We start from the raw sequence: 22,408 nt of genomic DNA on the forward strand, positions 1-22,408 counted from the left end.
AACAGGTTACTGTGTTAACTACAACATAGTAAAGTTATTAGTGGTGTTTAAATTTAAAATCATGTATATTTTAGTTTATGCTTGCACTTAGCTCGCTCAGTGTTAGTTTTCAAACAAAGTTCAGCGCTCCTGTTATTAATAACTTGATATGTTCTGTTAAAGTTTTCGCTTTCTTCCTCTCTAATTCTGAAAATACTTCTAATACATTCTGTTTTTTTTTAATCTTTTGGCCGTGCCGCGGCACGTGGGATCTTAGTTTCCCGACCAGGGATTGAACCCGCGGCTCCCTGCATTGGAAGCGCGGAGTCCTCATTTCGGCAGATGGAAAAAAGAATGTGGCAAATCAGGACCAATTTCTTCAAGGTTAAGCTAATAATAAACCAGACTACTAGCCAAAAGATCTTCATGAAAATTAACTAGAGAGTTGGTAGTTCTCTGAAACTTGTATGAATTTTATTTATTACTGAAATTTCTAAAGTCACATTGAAACACACTACAGACCCAAACCACCCATTAGGCAAAATCCCTATGGGCATACAGTCCCTTTGATTGAACTCGGTTAACAGAAGAGGCAAAAGACATAGTTTGTGATGAAACCTAAGATTCAAATGCTCAGTGTTTTCAAGCTATAATAAAGTATGCATCAATTCCAAGCATCAAGCATGATATCAAAATTCACATCCATGGGTTTTCTCTTCATAAGCATCAAAAGCAAATTCTGTTCACTGAATTCTATCTTTTGATTTGCACAATGCATTCAGAGATGACTTACAATAAGGAACAAAGTATCCACTGACTGTATCATGTTTAAAAATGCAATTAATATTTCAAAACCACACTTAAAAGGGAAAATGCCTGAAAATTTAACTCTATTAATAAAATTATTTGAGACAATATTATCCTGCAGATAAAAATACATTTCTTGTATATACATGTAGATTTCTACATGAAAGAAAGGATTCAGCTCCAAATAGGAAAGGGCTGACCCTTGATAAAAGACATCTCAGACTGCCAAACCGATGTGATTACCATTGTAAGGTGAACCAAAAACAGAAGGATAAAAGGTAAGTTAAGGGAAGGATAAAAGTGTAGTCACCTGCTTCTGCATAGTGGCAGAGTTGGGTGAGAAGCAGGAGATGAAGGCAGAAATAAGACATAGAAGAAGGGCAAAGAAGGCCTCAGTTCTGACCAGAAATGGATGGAGAATCAAGCAAAGTTGAGAACAGATATTAACTGCAACGAGATGCTTGCAACTAGAATTTGGCAGTTGACAGTCACAGAAGCTCAATTAAATCATCTTAAAGTAGAATTAGATAAAGCATCTAAAATTTCATGGAGAACAAGTACAACAGTGATCAGATAACTCAGCATGGTATTACCATTTAAAAAACTTTCCCAAATAACATCAAGTCTCCAGAAGACCTTTGCTTTGGATCATGTTCTTTGAAGCTTAAAAAAGTTCCCGACGGACTGGGAGAGACAGCACAGTGCTCCAAACAGAAACTCTGCTGAGATGTGTAACAGAAACTCCATTTGACCCCGGACAGACCCTGGGTCTTGGATTCTTCCAAGTGTGTGCACTGCACCAGGCTTCTTCCATGTAAAACATTTCATCATTTTGTTGACAATAAATTAAATTGGGATTGTTTAGAACCACCCCAATTCTGGTGGGGAAGGCAAGGGGGAGAAGTTAATCAAGATAAAGAAACATCACAGAAATTTCATGCAAGGGTAGAGCATTCAAGTTCTTGGTTTCCTAATTAATGCTATATGCAGAAGTATCCTGTAAACTAAATTTGCCTAACAGAAAAGTTCCCACATCCTCAACAGAGAATGACTGCAGTATTTGGGATCCTTGATCAATATGAACTACTCACTGTTTGTTCTCAAAGATTGGGTTCTTTCTTTTTTACCCAAATCCTACACTGAAAGACAACCAAGGTCCTAAATATTAACCACCAGTCAAATTAGGAATGTTTAAGGAAAATAAATTAACCTTGAAACAAAGAAGATGTTTTGGTCAAATTTCAGACATGTATTATTAGAAATTAATTACTGGCCCCACCAGGTTAAAGATGAAGGGAGGCCCTGAGAAGTCTACAGAGCTGATATACACACAAGTGAGGGTCACTTTTTTTAACCTAGTTTTATTAAATATTGCTTCTTTGGGGTGTGTTTATAACAACTCCCAGAACATTTTCATGTAAGGATTCAAAGCGGTCATATTAAAATACAGCTTCAATATAAAGTTTATCACAGTTTTACAGTATTCAAAAATGATAGACCTGCCTTAAAAAACAAAACCCCAAAAAGGACTATTACACCCAAAACATAAGAAAACAATTAAATAAACAAGTTTGGCATTTCCATGATTTTATAGTATAAAACAGAATATTAAATCTATTACTGGCAAACGGACACTGACGTATTACCTAGTTTGAAATGTGTCCCATTTAAACACACTATACAAGTTCACTATACAAAAGATTGATGGTCTTTTTGATGAAAGAAGTGCACCCTGAAAATTTTTCCCACTTTAGAATAGTCAGCTCTTAAAGTCAAAAAAGTCCTTTTGCTTTTTTAAACTGAAGGCTGAAATTCAGATTTTTTTGTTGTTGTTTTGTCTCTTTTGTCAGCCTTCCTGGTTTAAAAACAATAGTGTCTATGGACGCCCACCAGGGGGCAGTGTAAGATTAGCCATTAAATCACGAACAGCTGCAAATATTGTGCATTCACCTGCAACAGAGAAAAATGGTCATTAGCTATTCGCAATACAGGAAAGATGATGTTAACACACCGGTGGGGGTAGGGGTAATTAAGTCTAAGATTAGCAAGAACTTTAAAGACCAAAACAAAAGACTAGATTTTAACTGCACGGATTATAGGGGATTAAGCGTTAAGTATCAGATGATACTTGGTTTGGGTTTTGTTTTTTTCATCATGAAGACATTTTGGGCAACTCCCAGTTAGATCTGAATTTAAGACAATATGCCTAGAATTTCTCTACAGAAACACTGGAGCATTGGATAAGACTTTGAAGTCGGACTTCAAGGCTCCTGACGACCTTTTCTTGAATCTAATGCAAGATCTAATTTTATATATTAGTTAACAACATCAATCGTGTCCTTCTGATGTTGCATTAAAGGCCAGATAAAAATGTCTACGACAGCACTGATAGAACCTTCTGTGATGACAGAAATATTCTCTATGTGTGCTGTGGCTACTGAATACTTGTAATACAGCCAGTGTGACTGAGGAACTGAATTTTACATTTTATTTGATTTTAAATAAATTTAAATAGCCACATGTGAAGAGTGGCAGTTATACTGGACAGTGCAGGTCTATGACATCTATTGGAGTCTCCCTCAAATTTCCAGGAATTGATCAACTTCTGGAGTTCAACGTTAAAATCAATTAATACAAAAATAAAATGATTCCTCCTTCACCGGGGAGGAAGTGATGAGTTTGGGAGGAGGGGAGGGGTGGCTAAAGTTAATGATTCATCCTCTCAATTTCCCCTTTGCTCAAAGAACGAAATACCCTGCCTCTTACTTATTGTGTGTGTGTGTGTGTGCGCGTGTGTGCGTGTATGTGTACACACACACACACACACACACACACACACACACACACGTATCTCAAATATTTCAATACAATAAACCAAAACCAGTTGTAAATATTAGAAACCCCAAACCGGGTCCTTTCCCTAGAGCATGGCCTAACGCTACAGTGGCTGAGAGCGAAGGAAGTGAAGACCTCAACTGAATAATGGCCTTCCGGCAAAGGGCAGGATGTGCAGTGATCCGGCACAAGTCACTGCAACCTTCTCTCCAACTACTGGAAAATTAAGGTACAGAAAGAAAAATCCAAAGGTTTAACCAGTCTAAGGTCAAATAAAAGAAAAAAAGAAATATACTTCCAAAATATCGCAACAATTCCTTAAATAAAAGAAGTTACAACTTTTTATTTTTTAAAAAACACATTTTTGTTATTGATAGGGAGAAAAACTTGCTCGATCCCAACAGGATCAAACATTCTTTCCTTTAAATTTTAAATTCCATGAGACATAATAATGATAGTCATCTGCTTGCGAAGGAATGGTGTTTATTATCCAAGTTACACTGAACTGCTACTTGGAAAATGCTGATAGCTTTAAACTTTGATTCTGAAGGACCTATTCTGAGCTGAAAGAAGAGAAGTCAAAGGATGAAAGCAGAAAATTGTAAGAAGTGGAAGAAGCATTACAACAAAAGAAGCACACCCTTCCCTACTGCCCAGTGTGTTCCTTATAAACTATATGTAGGTGAGAACTTGTCTATGTATACAATATGGGGCAACAAACAGCTGAAAATATAATTTCTCCCATGATTCCTGTGTCTAGTAAAATTGTGACACTGTGGTACCTAAAAAATGTTTCAGAGAACAACTTTCCCTCATTTAAAAAATTAATTCTGTTATCATACTATTCTAAACAGAAAGATACAGAGGACTTCCTTAATATTAGAAATAAGCAAATTTTAATTTAATTTCCTTAATGTTAGACATAAGCAGAATGGAAGAGAAGTGCTCTTTGCTGAGCTTTATGTTTTATAGTAAAAAATTTAGCACTGCCAGAAGTTCCGTGTTAAGCATAGGCTACTCCGGTATTGAAGGGACCTTGTTTATCTACCAGAATCATTCTGGTCTCTTCGAAAATGTTCCGTTTGAGAGCTTCATTGTGCACTTGGTGAAAAGGTTCACTTGCACCCGCCTAACACTTATATAAGAAGCCCGAAGAGCAGTGATGCCATTTGTATCAGCTTTTATTCTTCACAAAACATTTAGAAGATACAGAAGTTTGAGTGATATTATTCTATTCATGACTGAACCATGAAATAGGAGAAACCAACATGCATTTCAACTTGGTGATGTACAGAGTGGCAGGTATCGATGGTGGGGCAGGAATTCACAGCCATGGAAAATTCTATCATCCTAACCTAGGGCTTTGTGGCAACGTGTGCTATAAATACAAGCTTCCGGCATTAGCAACTGGGTCAGTCCCAATAGCAAATCACTAACAAAAATAAAGTCCAGGCAGCAGAGACATGGACAAAACTGAAGAACCAGTGAGAAAGGAAGAAAGCGACAGGCAGACATTAAGAGGGCCACAGCAACCAGAGCTCTACTACTAGGACTGGGGGGCAAGGTGGGTAAGGAGGGAGCAGAGGGGAGAAGGGGGATCTCTCAAAAGAACGTTTATAACATATATGCAATAAAATATCATCTACTTGTCATGTACCTTGTCGTGGTGGGTTCATCTCTGCAAACCTCTTCAGAATGTTGCTGACCATCATGGGAGCAGCAACAGAAGAGTTCTGCTGTCTGGGAATGTCTGCCTGCTGGGTGGTACCTGAAGCCATGTCATAAATGATTGGAACTATAATACTAACAGGTTCTTGGGGAGGGACCGATGTTTTCTGAGTTAGCTGAAGCTGTAGACACAACACAAACAAAAGAGAATAAAAACACAGTAAGAAAACAAAATATTTATGTAAATGTATCAAAAGTACTATCATTTACTCTACTGTCAGATTAAGATACAAGTAAAAGAAAATTAAATAGAACAAGAAAAGTGACAAACAACTAAATATTATGATTAAGATGCAACTGTGTCACACAATTACCTAGTTCAATATATTCCTTACTAAAGGAACCAAGATTATGTGAGGTCTAAACTGACAATTAAGGGATCTGGGCCTATATTTGGCAGCAACAGGTAATTTCTGTAGGTACCCAAAAGATGCTCTGTTATCCTCAAATGGAGTCTCCCTCAGAAGCTCTGCGCACCTGCACCCATATATACACACACACATACACACACAAACACATGTGCACGCCAGGTGGTACTTACAAAAAATAGCATTTTGGATTTCAGCACCACAGCAGGTGTCCCAGGAGGTGCAATTGGCGGTGCACTGGGAGGGATCGTCAGGCAAAACTGAACGTTCCATTTTAGCTGTGTTGCCTGGTCAGGAAACTGTTTTGAAAAGAAAAAAAATTATGATAAAGTCATATGAACATTTAAAATTATATTCTAGTGTAGGAGCCTGAAAGGTTAGATGGAATTTTACACTCAATTATCAGTAGATCATAAAGTTGATAACCTGCCTTTTCTCAAAGGAAATATACATGTGAAGGTCCTAACTGAAGAGTCAGCTCTGGATTTATATGATATGTTCACCTTCCTTCCCTCCCACTTCATTAATTCCCAAGGCCTGCGGGTTCTCCTTCCTCGGTGTCTCTGACATCTGTTCCCTCCTCTCTATTTTCACTGATGCCACTGAGCTCAGGGCTCCGTTACTTCTCCCGTGGCCCCCCTAATGGTCCCTTCCATTGGCTGCCTCTCCCAATCCATCCTTACACCACTGCCAGACAAATGTCCTAGAGCATGGTTCTAATCTAGCTGACAAATGCTCAGTGACATGCAGTGATCCATGCTGCCCCCCTCACCCCCCAAGGACCAACACTGGCATTCAAGGCGCTTAACTGGTGCCAATCTAGACCTCTCAGTCTCATTTCCAACTCCTTCTCTAAAACAAACTAGTCAAACTGCATTAATAATTTTAAACTATATCTACTGGAGCTTTTTTAGTGACATAAATATTTACTCCTTTAAAAACTCAAATGGATTTTTTAAACATAATGTTTCCTATAGCCTATCAGAGCAGAAGCCAAATGCTGAGACTACTAGCAAAAGAACACTGCCGTCCCAATATTAATAATAAAACACCACTGAAAAAAGGAATGAGGTATTTGGAATTACCCAAAGCAATGCTAGAAACATTAAAATGAAAGGCCTACTGCAAGACTGGAAAAATAAAATTAGCTGCCATCTGGATTCCAGCTATATAACTGTATACTTTCACAGGAAAGAAGAGGCATTTAAAAACCTCCCCAGAGGGAGAGAGGGGGAAGATGGCGGAAGAGTAAGACGCGGAGATCACCTTCCTCCCGACAGATACATCAGAAATACATCGACACGTGGAACAACTCCTACAGAACACCTACTGAACGCTGGCAGAAGACCACAGACCTCCCAAAAGGCAAGAAAATGGTGCCGACCGGCAATCAATCATCAGCCCGAGAGGCCTGTCTGCTCACCCGCAGGGGTGGGCGGGGCAGGGAGCTGAGGCTCGGGTTTCGGTGGCGCGCAGGGAGAGGGCTGGGATTGGCTGCGTGAACACAGCCTGAAGGGGGCTAGTGCGCCACTGCTGTCCAGGAGGGAGTCCGGGAAAAGTCTAGAGCTACCGAAGAGGCAAGAGACTTTTTCTTCCCTCTTTGTTTCCTGGTGCGCGAGGAGAGGGGATTAAGAGCGCTGCTTAAAGGAGCAGAATCCAAAGCTGAGCCCCTGGGAGCTGTGCGAAGGAAAAAGAGAAAGGGAAATCTCTCCGAGCAGCCTCAGAAGCAGCGGATTAAAGCTCCACGATCAACTTGATGTACCCTGCATCTGTGGAATACCTGAATAGACAATGAATCATCGCAAATTATTCTTCGTTTCTTCCTTTCTACTTTTTCTCCATTTTATTCTGAGCCATGTGGATGAAAGGCTCTTGGTGCTGCAGGCAGGAGTCAGCGCTGTGCCTCTGACGTGGAAGAGACAACTTCAGGACACTGGTCCGCAAAAGACCTCCCAGCTCCACGTAATATCAAATGACGAAAATCTCCCAGAGATCTCCATCTCAACACCAACACACAGCCTTACTCAACGACCAGCAAGCTACAGTGCTGGACACCCCATGCCAAACAACTAGCAAGACAGGAACACAACCCCACCCATTAGCAGAGAGGCAGAACAGCCAAAGCAATCTTGAGAACGAAAAACGGAGCCGGAGGAATCAGACTCCCCGACTTCAGACTATACTACAAAGCTACAGTAATCAAGTAAAGATGTAAAAAAAAAAAAATCTCCACAGAAAGGACAGAGTTTTCAATAAATGGTATTAGGGCAGTTGGGGGCATCTGAAACAACTGGACCCATACCTCACCCTTTGACCCCAAGATATATTTTAAATGGATCAAATATATAAGTAGTTTACAAAATGATTCCGTAACAGTATTAGGAGAAGCCACGGGAGGATTATTTCATGATCTGGGAGTAGGAAGAGTATATTAAATGTATCTTTTTATAAGAGAGAAGCCACTGATAACTTGGATTGCCTGTGGTGAGGAGGACTAGATGGCTGGATAGGGATAGATGTGAAATTTCCCACTGTATCACCTTGTTCTAAATTCAAAAGATGTAAGAGGATTGTGTTACCTACCCAAAGACAAATAAAATTTAAGTTAAAAATTAAGGATGCAAGAGAAAAATGAAGTACATAACATAAATGGGTGAAAACCAACATATACTGTTCCCACCAACTCCAACCTCCTCAGACCGACCTGGCTAGAAAAGTCTGTGTGTCACTGTAACTTACCAACTCTAGCTTCATAATATGCACACAGTCCCTGAGGATGTGTGTAGGAGCTCCTAACAGCTTGGTGAAAGCTATTAATGTATTGGCTTTAAATGGCGGTCCTGCAACCTACAAGGATAAATAAAGCAAGTTAAGTTACTCTTCATTCTACCTTGACTCCTCTGTTTCACCGACTGTATTAAAATTATGCATTAAGAAACACATACTCTTGTTTCAAAGAATTTCTCTAAAACTTGAAGTTCATCAGGTTTCCACTGTCCTGCATTTTCGGGTGTCACTTTTAGCTGAAGTGTTTGGTTGGTTTTGGGACTAAGGGCTACTCTGCATTTCAGCGCATCAGTCTTAAACATGATCACTCCAGGTTCGTTGGAATTTATCAGCTGTAGCTGAAAAACAAGAAGCATGCATCAAATTAACATGTGAAATAATATGTAAGTCAAAGGGAAAATGGAAATGTTTAACTAGAGAAATGTTTCAAAAGGAAAACAACTAAGTTGGTACCTGTTCCACAAAAAGGTATCTAGGCACTGGGCACCAGCAATTGCTAACCATATAGCAAAAAGAGGCAATCAGACATTAGGTGTCTCTTGATGGAAGAACATAACACCACCTATCAAAACCACAACCAACTTGAGCCTGAATTCAGTAGTCAGAACCACAGGGTTGATCAATATTACAGAAATATGGAGGTCAAAAGAACATGTTAGATGATTCCAAAGGGATGCGATCAGCAAGATCCAGACTGAGAAACTCCACAGGACAAATGATATGGCTTCTTCAACAAATACATTATCTAATGAGAAATGGAGGGGGAACCTATTGTTTAGAAAGGACTTAAGAACATGTATGGATTTTGATTCAGATGGTAAAACCTGTGACAACTTGGGAAATCTGGACACCAATTAGAAATCTGATGATAAAGAAACTATGGATGAAATGATGTCAGGAATTTGCTGTCAAACAATCTGGGAGGAGGAGCTATAGGTGAAACAATGTTAGTGTGAGTTCACTGTGTTGAAGGCGGGTGATAAGAACAGACAGGTTTCTTATATAATTCTCTCTACTTTTGTATATGCTTAAAATTGTCCACAGTAAGTTTTTAAAAAAAGATCCAGTAGGAGAAAAGAATAAAGAGTTCAATTACAAAATGTTAGATCTGGACTGGGACGATATGCTAGCCCAGGGGTTGGTAAATATTTTAGGTTCTATGGTCTCTGCTGCAACCACCCATAGACAATATGCAATTGAATGCGTGTGGCTGTGTTCCAATGAAACTTTACAAAAACAGGTGGAGGGCAGGACTTGGCCTCTGACCTCTACACTAGCCTAATATGCCGACTATGCAGATGAGCAAAATGAGGTTCAAAGGGCTGAAAGCTTCCATGGCTTTTCAGTGGCAGAGGTGAGGCTAGATCACAGGTCTGATGATTACTTTTGAATGCTAATTCATTTCAACTTACGTTAAAATTTTTCTTTCTTTCAAATTTGAATATAAAGGTTGCAAAATAGCTTGGTGCCATCGGTGGTGAGGCTATTTTAAACGTTCACCATTCTGACTACCTCGTTAACATAAATATCAATAATAATCATTATAAATAATATGTAACTCAATACCAAAACATTATGTAAAGGTTTTATATGAAGTTATTATCTCAAATTTCCACAACTGTTGTGAGTTAGGTAGATACCACTATCTACTGTTATCAAAAAAGGTGAAGAAATGTGCCGAAGCTCGTACCAGCCAGTGGCATGGCCTGGCTACAAACTGGGGTGGCCTGACTATAGAACTGGTGCTCTCAACTCTGAACTGTCTCCTAAGGGTATCACCACAGGATAGAAGTCTTTTTCTATAAGAGCTTTAAATCAATTCAGTTGCTCATGTGTTTTTTAAAAATACTTATTTATTTATTTATTCTGGCTGTGCCAGGTCTTAGTTGCGGCATGTAGGATCTAGTTCCCTGACTAGGGATCGAACCCAGGCCCTGTGCACTGGAAGCACGTCTTAGCCACTGGACCGCCATGGAAATCCCCAATCGCTCGTGTATTTAAAAAGTAGCTCTCATCCTTGTGATCATAAATAATTTCACGATCACAGATTCCGATTCAGCCTGCCTGCAGAAGCATTCCAGAGGGCAAATAGTTCCTCGTATGCTATTCTCTACCAAGTCAGATCCTGGGTGCACTTGTTCTACAGTATCGTGCGGACCTATCTCCAGGTCCATGATAGCCACAGTATGGCAAATTATAAGTGAAGGAATTTGTTAATGTAAGAATGGAAAAGAAAATAGTGGATCCATTTTTAATGCTAGGGTGGAGGGCAAAACATAATGCTAACAGGCTGGTTAAAGGAGGTGAGGGAATAGCACTTCAGTTCAGATCCTACTCTAGGAAGCAACTTAGCACCTGCTTTGACAATCACCACTTAGGAATTCAGCAGGTACCCACATACCGTTTCTTGTTGAATAATTCTTTGAAGGTGTCGTCTCATGATGACGGATCCAAGGAATCTCTCAAGCGGAGAACAAAGGTAACTACCTGCTAGGCCGGGCACGAGGCCTGGCGTTGGAGAGGGCAGCAGTAAAATATTCAAGGCACTGTGAGTGAGGATGGTAGGGATGGAGGCTGCCCAGGAGCTCTGAGGTAGTTTACGAGGTGGAGGCATGTTTGTGGGCATCGTTTGGGAACCTTTTGGGAAGGAAAACGTCATTTTTTTTTTTTACAAATACACACAATCTCGTTGTTCCCTGTTTTGCTTTTATTAAACACCTTTACTTTTCTATAGCAATCCGTACTGTTTCCGTTACTCCCTGTGTTGTTAACAATCACATATTAGTTTCCTTACAGTTATTCTCCTCCCTGCAGCCAGGTCCCTTGCAGTGTGACTTTGCAGCAGTTCCTTCAAGGAGTGGGGTCTACTTCTTTACTTGGGATCTGGGCTGGCCTTGTGACTTGCTGTGGCCTACAGAATGCAGTGGAAATGACACAGTGCCAGCTGCAGGCCTAGGCTTTTACTGACTCTCTTGGAATTCTGTCTAGCCCCAGGTGAGCAAGCCCATGGTCAAGTATGAGACCACAAGAAGCAGAGAGAAGCCAGGCCCCAGCCAACCCAGGAGCTGACCACAGATGCATGAGTGAGCCCAGCAGAGCCTGGGAGAATCACCCAGCTGGGCTCAGCCCAAATTGCCAATCTGCAGAACAGCGAGCGAACATATGATTGTTGTTTTAAGCCACTAAAAGTCACATGGCAAAAGCTAATGAACATATGTGTACAATTCTTCTTTTCTGTGTTAATTCGCATAACCTTGTCAGTTACCTTTAGGTATCTTTTAAGGTCTAGTAGTGCAGCTAAGTTAGTAGTCATAACAGAGGTACAGGATTCACCTCAGAAGACTTCTGGAGGAGACATTCTCCTTTCTTACATTTTGCCCGACTTTTACAAATTTAACTACTGTTACAACTAATTTACCAAATGGATAAAAGTTTAAGTTACTGAGTATCCTTATTAAGTCATGACTTTCAAATGTGGGGATGAGGATAGAATGATTACAACAGGTCATTTATGTTATTCTAAAAGCTAACATAAAAGTGTCGATGACACTCACTTGTTCCAGCTCGAGGGGAATGAGAAGCATCTGGAACTGGAGAATGTAGTGATGGGTTGGCTGGTGACATCCCAGGCATGCGTGTTGCTGGTGAGGGGCCAGACACTTGAGGAGACCCTGGCCAGTTCCCTGCTCGTCCACTTGGTGACACCATAGTGTATGGAGAACTAGGGTCCAGGGTTCCTGTAAACAAGTAAACAAATGGTTTTCAAAGCCTATATTTTAATAGCTGAAAAGCTATTAAATAGCTGACAACATTCAAATGCTTAAACCCCACGTGGTGATACTTTGTCTTTCAGTAAGATATTTCACTGAAGCCTGATGCACATGGCACATCTGAATCTCTATTTGGTGTAGTTTTTGTACTTTTGAACATGATAAAAAACTTAGGAAGATAAAAAAAATACTGAGAAAGGATAAAATTTACCTTTACACAAGCTTCAAGATGTGTAATATGTAACAATCTACTTTACACTATATAACAAACACTGCGTTTGAAAATATTAAGCAAAAAAATCTCAAAGCTCCTTTAAGGGTAGAAATCTTATATTTTTAAACTAACCCTGACAAATTATGTTTTCATTCTACTCAGAGAAGGCTGAAGAGAGGGAATTTTCCATTTTCTTTATTTAGTAAAGGGTACAGTGACTAAGAAATGCACCAAGAATCAAATTTTGAAAGCAGTGACCTCCTGAACAATCTGATATTTAAATTTCACCCTGCAGATACTTTTAACTTATTTACACCTCTTTGTAACCAAATGACAAAATGAGAAAATACTTCTACCATATCAGAGAATAAATGTTCCTTACTTAGAAATCTTACAAATCGGTAAGAAAAAACACAAGGATATAAACTGGCAGGTGTAAAATAAGAAACACGAAAGACTAATGAACATAAAAAAAAGCTCAACTTCACTAATAATCAAAAAACCACACATCGAACAGTAATATGCCATTTTTTACCTATCAAAATGACCAAGATTTTAAAAAATCACAATACCCCTTGTTGGCAATGATGCAGGAAAACAGACATCCTTGTACAATACTAGAGGAAATTGGTACGGCCTTTTAGGTGAGCAATTTGCAGTATGTTTCAAAAGCTTTAGAATTTCTCAAACCCTTTGAGACAGCAATTCCACTTCTAGGAACTTACCTAAGAAAATAATCCTGCGAGCAGAGAAGACACCATTTTCAGTTGTGAAAAAATAGAAACATTCTAAACGTATCGTAATAAGAGAACGGTTAAATCATGGTGTGCCCAGACAAGGGGATACTATGAAGCCATTTAGTATGATGATGTAGTTTTTACCGACAGAAATGTTCCTGCAAATATTAATAGTAAAGAGGAAAATCACAGATGCTACACAGCTGTAAAACCTGAGGAAGCTCTCTATGTTCAGATTTGGCACGGGATTCATGATACAGTTAAGTGACGAATGTAAGACACCGAATACGGTGTGCAGTATGCTGCCATGTGTGTAAAAGAGAGGGGGAAGAATAATCTGCATAAGACATCCCTCCAAGGATGCACGAGAAATCAGTAGCACTAAATGCCTTTGGGAGGAAGAACTAGGTGGTGGGTGGACTCAAAAGGAAACACCTCACTGGCTACCTCTTGTATTCTTTCTCTTTTTGGACAAATTCAAAATAGAATTTTTGAGTTAAAAAATTCAAGTCTCGAAACAATACATATGGTAGGGTCCCAATTTTGTGTGTGGGGGGTGGTGTTTAAGGGGAGAGAAGAAGATGGGTAGAGAGCAAGATAGAGCAACAGAGATTTGGGCGGGCAGGCAGGCAGGCAAGCGGGGGTGCGTGACAGGCCGAGTGAGGGGGAGAGAGAGTGCGAAGCAGACAGACTAACTGGTAGATCTCTTCGTTGTGGGATTAGGAAAAACGTATTCTTATTTTTGGCCGCGGCACGTGGGATCTTAGTTCCGAACCCGGGCCCCCTGCAGTGGAAGCGCGGAGTCCTAACCACTGGACCACCAGGGAATTCCCAGGAAAAACGTACTTTCTTTCACTATTTCCCCAATACACAAGTGCTAATTTTGCAAAAAGAAAATTTATTTAACAAAAACTTATTTAACAAAAACTACTTTCACATCAAACTCTTATGTTCTAGCAATTTCCGGTATGGACTCACCATGTGGACTAGCAAAACTGGCCCCTGGTCCTATTGAGATTCCATGCGAGGAAGGGGGAGGAGTTGGAACAAATGATGCTGGTGATGGGGCTCTCAAAGCCCCACTGGGGGAGCTGGCGGCATGCAGATTTCCTAATAAAGGAAAATAATTATAGATGATCTTGCAGGACACATATTATGTCCTGTCCAAGGACCCCGAGTTAAGACTCTACAGACTAAAGAAACAAGTAGTAAAGCTCCCATGAGTAGCGCAAAGAAAAACTGGAACAATTTCAGTATGGAAAAAGAGAGACATCAATTCCATGGGGTCCAAATTCTAGCTCTTATATTGACTGATGTTTAAAAAAAAAATCCAGTGTACGTTTTTATCCACTCACTCACTCATTCAACAAGTAGGCATGAACATCAATTTCATGCCAAGCATTGTTGTAGGTACTGGGGATGCAGCAGTTAACAAGAGACAAAAAATCCTGCCCTCATGGAGTTTATATTCTAGTATAATGAGAAAGACAAACAAATATATGTCAGGTTATGCTAAGTGCTACGGAGAAAAACGGCAAGGTAAGGGGGCTATATCGTGTAGTGGTGGAGGTGGGTGCTGTTCTTTATATAGAGCAACCAGGGACCTCTCTGAGAAGGGGCTGTGTGGGCTGAGACATAAAGTGAAGGATCAGAAGAGCTAGTGCAAAGGCTCCAATGGTAGCAGCAGTTATAAATAACAGGGGGAGGCCAGTGTGGCTGGAGTAGCGTGAGCAAGGCGGGGAGCGGGGAACGGAAGACGATCAGGTCAGAGAGGTGGGAGGAGGGTCCCAGATCACACAGGGACTTGTAGGCCACTCTAAGGACTTAGGGTTTACCCTGAATGAGATGGGAGGCCACTGCAGAGTCTGGAGCAGAGGAGTCATGACCTAACTTCTGTTCCAGAAGGATCACTCTAGCTGCTGTTGAAAAACAGACTATAGGGCAGGAGGCAGCGAAACCAGTTAGAGGCAACTGCAATTACCCAGGTGAGAGATGGCTAATGACCCGGGAAAGGGTGAAGGCTGAGATGGTGAAGGTGGTTAGATTCTGGATAAATTCTGAAGATGGAGCTGACAGTATTCGGTAACTGACTGACTGTGGGTGTGAGAGAAAGAGGAGTCCAACATGACTCCTACGGCTTTGGCCCAAGTAACAGGAAGGAAGGAAGAAGCTGCCACCTGCTGAGATGCAGTGCCTGTGGGAGAAGCAGCACAGGGCAGGGTTGGGGGGGTGTTAGGAATTCAGTTTCAGCCATGCTGAGTTTCAGATGTTGACTAAACATCTACATAGAAATGCTGAATAGTTAGCTGGAAAAGACAGGACTCGAGTTTGGGGGAGAGGCCTAGATGGAGCTATAAAAAACTCAGAGACATGAGCTTAAAGATGGTATTTAGCCACAGGACTAGCTTTAATTTAGGATGATGAAGGGTGGGGACTATGGCTATCGAAACTATCAGTGCAACATTAAAATACTTGCTACATTACCATGACTATCCTCAATACCAGCAGCTTCCAAATTCTCTACTATGTAAGAGAATTTCATATTTTTAATGTTCTATTAATACCTAATGCAGTACTAATACAGTATGAATTCAATATTAACATACTGATATTCAATAAATGTTAATCAACTTGATTAACCTTTAAGTATTATATTTACATATTTAGCTGTGTGATCTGGACTAGTGACTTAACTTCTCCATGCCTCGGTATTCGTTTAACCGTTTATTCCCTAGGGAATAAACGAATTCGTTTAATTTGTTTAATCCCTAGGCATTACCCGTTTAATGCCTAGGGCTTAAACGGGTCAAGTGCTTAGAACAGGGCTTGGCACACAGGAAGCACTACGTACCTGTCTGCTACTAAAATTATTTCAAAATAATCATCTCTCCTTCCTTCTATACGAAACCAGTCTCAACCCACATCCTAGAAACTCCCTCCCCTCGGGTGCTGGGACCCCGCTTCCCGTTCTCCCCCTTGCTCCCCAGCTGCTCCTCCTCAGGCTCCCACACTGTCTACTGTCGGAGCTTCACAGGGTCTGAGTCTCCCACCAGCTCAGCGTTCAGGGGCCTTCAATGACACGACAATGACTTCCAAGTCTTCACCTGGGGTCCCACCATCTCTGATGAGCAGGAAAGGGCTCATCTACCCTAAATATCCGATACCAGTGCTCCTTGCTAGAAGGTAAGCTCGAGAAGCAGGACCGCTCTCGGGCTCACTGCTGAATCCCCAGCACCGTGCAGCATTAGACCCAGAGCAACCACTTAAGACAAACCAGCGAATTAATTGTTCTGTTAAAAGTCAAAATTTGGCATTCTCCCGCAATTTTTTTTTAAAGATTTTTTTTTTTGATGTGGACCACTTTTAAAGTCTTTATTGAACTTGTTACAATATTGCTTCTGTTTTATATGTTGGTTTTTTGACCGCAAGGCATGTGGGATCTTAGCTCCCCGACCAGGGATCGAACCTGCATTTTCGTGCATCGGAAGGCGAAGTCTTAGCCACTGGACCGCCAGGGAAGTCCCTCTCCAGCAGTTTTTACAGCGTACTTCATGGGGTCGCCAACAGAGCCATCTTGTTCAGACAAGCAGGTTGTGGCCTGCCTGACTCTGAGGTGGGGCACTGTTCACATACACCTGGGCTCTGCCAACTCCTTCTGTAAGGGGGCTTTTCTGAAACGGGTTATCGTAGCGGGAAAGCAGCCACAGACACTACATAAATGGATGTGGCTGTGTTCCGATGAAACTATTTACAAAACCAGGTGGGGGATAGGATGTGGCCCACAGGCCTTAGTGTGTCGACCTCTGACATAGATCATGTTGTGATTCTTGGAGTTGCGCCATGAGTCTGGCTCTGGGTGACAACAACTCCACTTCACGCAAACCTTTTAAAAGTGCTCCTGAATCATGAACATAGATTTCACAACCCTGCCATAATGAATGAATGGCAAATATCCAGCCACGGACTAGCAAAGCAGTTCCCTCTGACATCTACGGCTACATCTGTAGTATTTCTCACGGTGTGTGTGCGTGTGTGTATGCGTGTTGTCTATTTTGGATCTGAAAGTTGAACACAACAAGAGAGTAAGTAATATCTTACCTGGAGACTGTGTGTGCATCATAGAGGGAGACTGGTTAACTGTGCTGTGATAAGATGTAGGGGGCGAAGTTAGAGGATAAGCGCCTGATGATCCTGGCTGCTTTGGAAATGGCTGAAAAGAAGAAAATTCCATGTTGGTAAAATGGCCAACCATGCAGATTATGTGAGTGTGGCTTTCCCCAATAAAGAGCTACAGTGTTAATTAACATTTACACACATCACTGGTTACCAAATAGGAAAGGTGAGGTATGAAAATGCCCAAAATTCACATCAATAATGCAAGTTTTAAAAAACTTCCTTTCAAAATGTTTTAAAAATAGCAACATTCTCATTCCTGACCTTGCACTACCACTGCTTATAGCCCCCAAGATGTTTTTTGCTCATTTTATCTACCATATAACTGACTTATCTATATTATTTATCTACCATTTGACTGACTCTAAGATAAATTTTCCCCATATTTTAACATCTCTGAAATCACTGAATCTGAAATCACTGAAATAACATCTCTGAATATACCCCCGTTTACTCACTCATTCTACTGTTGCCGGATATTTGGGTTGTTTACAATTTTTTGCATAAATAATGCTGCTATGAACATTCCTGTGTTTTTTGGCTGCATTTCTATTGCATATATACCCAAGGTAGAACTGTTAAATCACAGGCATGCATAATGTTCAGCCTTAGCACTCTGGAATAATGCTAAACACCACTGCAAGGCAGCTGTACCATTTTATACACCTTCCAGTAGTAAATGAGAGTTTTCAGATGGTCCTAATACCAAATGTTGGCAAGGACTATCAATTTTTTTTTTTTCCTTAAAGACATTTCTGTGGGTATGGGGCATTATCTCACTGTGGCTTTAATGTATAATTCTGTGACGCCACCAGATGACACTGTTCACCTTTTCTGTGCTTACTGGCCATTTGGACATCATCTTTTGCGACCACATGGGTGATCACCTGACATTATTTTAAGTGCGGGAGTCTGAAGTTAATGCTGTTTCTGGTACTATTTACTTCCCATCACTAGAAGCCTCCTCCTGTCTCCCTCTGTCACTATTTCTTCATATGAATTTCTTGGGCATCTCGGGTCCACCAAGGACCTCCTTGCCTTTCAGCAAAGAAGCAGAGCCACCTACGGAACCTGTTAAGTAACACAAATATGACACCGTTTGGAGTGTCAGCTAGACATCACCTGTTGCTGGGGTGGTGGCTGGAGTTGTGAGATTAAAGAATCCATCATATCTCCTCCAATGGGAGAAGGGGGATTATCATCCTCATTTACAGACCTTCTTCGAGCATCCTGATTGCTGTCAACAAACATATTCAGGAATGTCTATGGATATAAACAGGTAAAATTTAGATTATTTTACCTAACTTTAGTAAGATATTCTTAATCACTGAGAATGTGTTAACAGAAAGAAACATATTATGTCCATTATCTGAAATATAAGTTTGACACATGGCCACTATTGTTAGGCCAACCTAGAAGAGAGAGTGATCAATTTGAAGAAAGGGGAAAAATTGAGGAAAAGTTAAACACAACAATAAAAATAACATCTAAGTTAAAATGTTATTATGTGAGCAAAAAGTTGAAGAAAGAAGTTCACCCTGGCCAAAATATTTTCTTATTAATTTCTGAATCAAAAACGTGGAAAAGAATAAAAAGTTGTATGGTAGGCATATAAGTAACTTCAATGACTTGGAAAACTTCCTATTTAGTGAGAGTTCTCACTTTTTAAGCCAGAAAATATGAAAGAGGAAAGCTGAATAAAGAAACTAAGCCACCTTTTCCCTTTTTATTTTATGTGACTTAATCTTAAACATCAAGAGTGGGACAGTCTTGTTTTATAGGTTATGTCATCTAAAATTAAGCAAGGCTACCAGAATTTGTGTCTCAAGAGCAGATTCTCTTTTTTTTGCGATACGCGGGCCTCTCACCACTGTGGCCTCTCCCGTTGCAGAGCACGGGCTCCGGACGTGCAGGCCCAGCGGCCATGGCCCACGGGCCCAGCCGCTCCGCGGCATGTGGGATCCTCCTGGACCGGGGCACGAACCCGTGTCCCCTGCACGGGCAGGCGGACTCTCAACCACTGCGCCACCAGGGAAGCCCCTCTTTTCTTTTTAATATAAATTTCATTTATTTATTTATTTATTTATTTTTGGCTGCGTCGGGTCTTTGTTGCTGCGTGCAGGCTTTCTCTAGTTGCGGTGAGTGGGGACTACTCTTCGTTGCGGTGCGCGGGCTTCTCATTGCGGTGGCTTCTCTTGTTGTGGAGCACGGGCTCTAGGTGCACAGGCTTCAGTAGTTGTGGCACGTGGGCTCAATAGTTGTGGGTCGCGGGCTTTAGAGTGCAGGCTCATTAGTTGTGGCGCATGGGCCTAGCTGCTCCACGCCTGTGGGATCTTCCTGGACCAGGGCTCGGACCCGTGTCCCCTGCATTGGCAGGCGGATTCTTAACCACTGCACCACCAGGGAAGTCCCAGATTCTCTTTAATATGCTCCACCTTCCCAATCTTCAAAAATATAGATTACAAGCTTATCAGAATTACTGAAAAGCTTTTAAAGGTACAAAGTCTGATTTCTAATTAAAGATAATAGATTATTCACAACACACATTTCATCTTCTCTCAACACCCCACTGAAGCTCCTAAAAAAATTTTTTTAAGCAGTAAGTCACCAAGACAAAAAGAATGGGACAAGAGAGAAATAGCAATAAATTCTAGGAGGTTGCAGAGCAGATGGTTGAGTGGTAACTGAACTATCTGATGTGAGGAAGTTTCTTCTTAAGCAAGCAGTGGGGAAAGCCAAGAAGCAAAGCTATTTCCATCCAGATCTCCAAGATACACAGGAACTGGCAGCATCAGATACCCCTGGAAATGGAAATGAAACAGACTAAGAGCAGAGGACTGGGTGAAACGTCTTAAAGACAGTAGTGAAATCTATTTTTTCCTTAAAGACATTTCTGTGGGTATGGGGCATTATCTCACTGTGGCTTTAATGTATAATTCTGTGACGCCACCAGATGACACTGTTCACCTTTTCTGTGCTTACTGGCCATTTGGACATCATCTTTTGCGACCACATGGGTGATCACCTGACATTATTTTAAGTGCGGGAGTCTGAAGTTAATGCTGTTTCTGGTACTATTTACTTCCCATCACTAGAAGCCTCCTCCTGTCTCCCTCTGTCACTATTTCTTCATATGAATTTCTTGGGCATCTCGGGTCCACCAAGGACCTCCTTGCCTTTCAGCAAAGAAGCAGAGCCACCTACGGAACCTGTTAAGTAACACAAATATGACACCGTTTGGAGTGTCAGCTAGACATCACCTGTTGCTGGGGTGGTGGCTGGAGTTGTGAGATTAAAGAATCCATCATATCTCCTCCAATGGGAGAAGGGGGATTATCATCCTCATTTACAGACCTTCTTCGAGCATCCTGATTGCTGTCAACAAACATATTCAGGAATGTCTATGGATATAAACAGGTAAAATTTAGATTATTTTACCTAACTTTAGTAAGATATTCTTAATCACTGAGAATGTGTTAACAGAAAGAAACATATTATGTCCATTATCTGAAATATAAGTTTGACACATGGCCACTATTGTTAGGCCAACCTAGAAGAGAGAGTGATCAATTTGAAGAAAGGGGAAAAATTGAGGAAAAGTTAAACACAACAATAAAAATAACATCTAAGTTAAAATGTTATTATGTGAGCAAAAAGTTGAAGAAAGAAGTTCACCCTGGCCAAAATATTTTCTTATTAATTTCTGAATCAAAAACGTGGAAAAGAATAAAAAGTTGTATGGTAGGCATATAAGTAACTTCAATGACTTGGAAAACTTCCTATTTAGTGAGAGTTCTCACTTTTTAAGCCAGAAAATATGAAAGAGGAAAGCTGAATAAAGAAACTAAGCCACCTTTTCCCTTTTTATTTTATGTGACTTAATCTTAAACATCAAGAGTGGGACAGTCTTGTTTTATAGGTTATGTCATCTAAAATTAAGCAAGGCTACCAGAATTTGTGTCTCAAGAGCAGATTCTCTTTTTTTTGCGATACGCGGGCCTCTCACCACTGTGGCCTCTCCCGTTGCAGAGCACGGGCTCCGGACGTGCAGGCCCAGCGGCCATGGCCCACGGGCCCAGCCGCTCCGCGGCATGTGGGATCCTCCTGGACCGGGGCACGAACCCGTGTCCCCTGCACGGGCAGGCGGACTCTCAACCACTGCGCCACCAGGGAAGCCCCTCTTTTCTTTTTAATATAAATTTCATTTATTTATTTATTTATTTATTTTTGGCTGCGTCGGGTCTTTGTTGCTGCGTGCAGGCTTTCTCTAGTTGCGGTGAGTGGGGACTACTCTTCGTTGCGGTGCGCGGGCTTCTCATTGCGGTGGCTTCTCTTGTTGTGGAGCACGGGCTCTAGGTGCACAGGCTTCAGTAGTTGTGGCACGTGGGCTCAATAGTTGTGGGTCGCGGGCTTTAGAGTGCAGGCTCATTAGTTGTGGCGCATGGGCCTAGCTGCTCCACGCCTGTGGGATCTTCCTGGACCAGGGCTCGGACCCGTGTCCCCTGCATTGGCAGGCGGATTCTTAACCACTGCACCACCAGGGAAGTCCCAGATTCTCTTTAATATGCTCCACCTTCCCAATCTTCAAAAATATAGATTACAAGCTTATCAGAATTACTGAAAAGCTTTTAAAGGTACAAAGTCTGATTTCTAATTAAAGATAATAGATTATTCACAACACACATTTCATCTTCTCTCAACACCCCACTGAAGCTCCTAAAAAAATTTTTTTAAGCAGTAAGTCACCAAGACAAAAAGAATGGGACAAGAGAGAAATAGCAATAAATTCTAGGAGGTTGCAGAGCAGATGGTTGAGTGGTAACTGAACTATCTGATGTGAGGAAGTTTCTTCTTAAGCAAGCAGTGGGGAAAGCCAAGAAGCAAAGCTATTTCCATCCAGATCTCCAAGATACACAGGAACTGGCAGCATCAGATACCCCTGGAAATGGAAATGAAACAGACTAAGAGCAGAGGACTGGGTGAAACGTCTTAAAGACAGTAGTGAAATCT

At 41.1% G+C, this 22,408-nt stretch overlaps 1 protein-coding gene across 1 annotated transcript in view; it reads right to left on the reverse strand.

Moving 5' to 3' along the window:
- Positions 1-431: 431 nt before the first annotated feature.
- MED14 (mediator complex subunit 14) overlaps positions 432-22,408 on the reverse strand; it is a 69,164-nt gene continuing 47,187 nt past the window's right edge. Inside the window, exons 22-31 of the mRNA XM_024759835.1 lie at positions 20,659-20,799; positions 17,324-17,435; positions 14,204-14,335; positions 12,059-12,241; positions 10,906-11,141; positions 8,663-8,842; positions 8,457-8,564; positions 5,891-6,016; positions 5,279-5,471; positions 432-2,736 (exon numbers count right to left, since the gene is read on the reverse strand). Coding sequence (XP_024615603.1) covers positions 2,663-2,736; positions 5,279-5,471; positions 5,891-6,016; positions 8,457-8,564; positions 8,663-8,842; positions 10,906-11,141; positions 12,059-12,241; positions 14,204-14,335; positions 17,324-17,435; positions 20,659-20,799 — 1,485 coding nt within the window. The 3' untranslated portion in view covers positions 432-2,662. The remainder of the gene's footprint in view (positions 2,737-5,278; positions 5,472-5,890; positions 6,017-8,456; positions 8,565-8,662; positions 8,843-10,905; positions 11,142-12,058; positions 12,242-14,203; positions 14,336-17,323; positions 17,436-20,658; positions 20,800-22,408) is intronic.

The sequence above is a fragment of the Neophocaena asiaeorientalis genome, unplaced genomic scaffold (genome assembly GCF_003031525.2).
Source record: "Neophocaena asiaeorientalis asiaeorientalis breed wild unplaced genomic scaffold, Neophocaena_asiaeorientalis_V1.1 scaffold312, whole genome shotgun sequence".
NCBI lineage: Eukaryota > Metazoa > Chordata > Mammalia > Artiodactyla > Phocoenidae > Neophocaena > Neophocaena asiaeorientalis.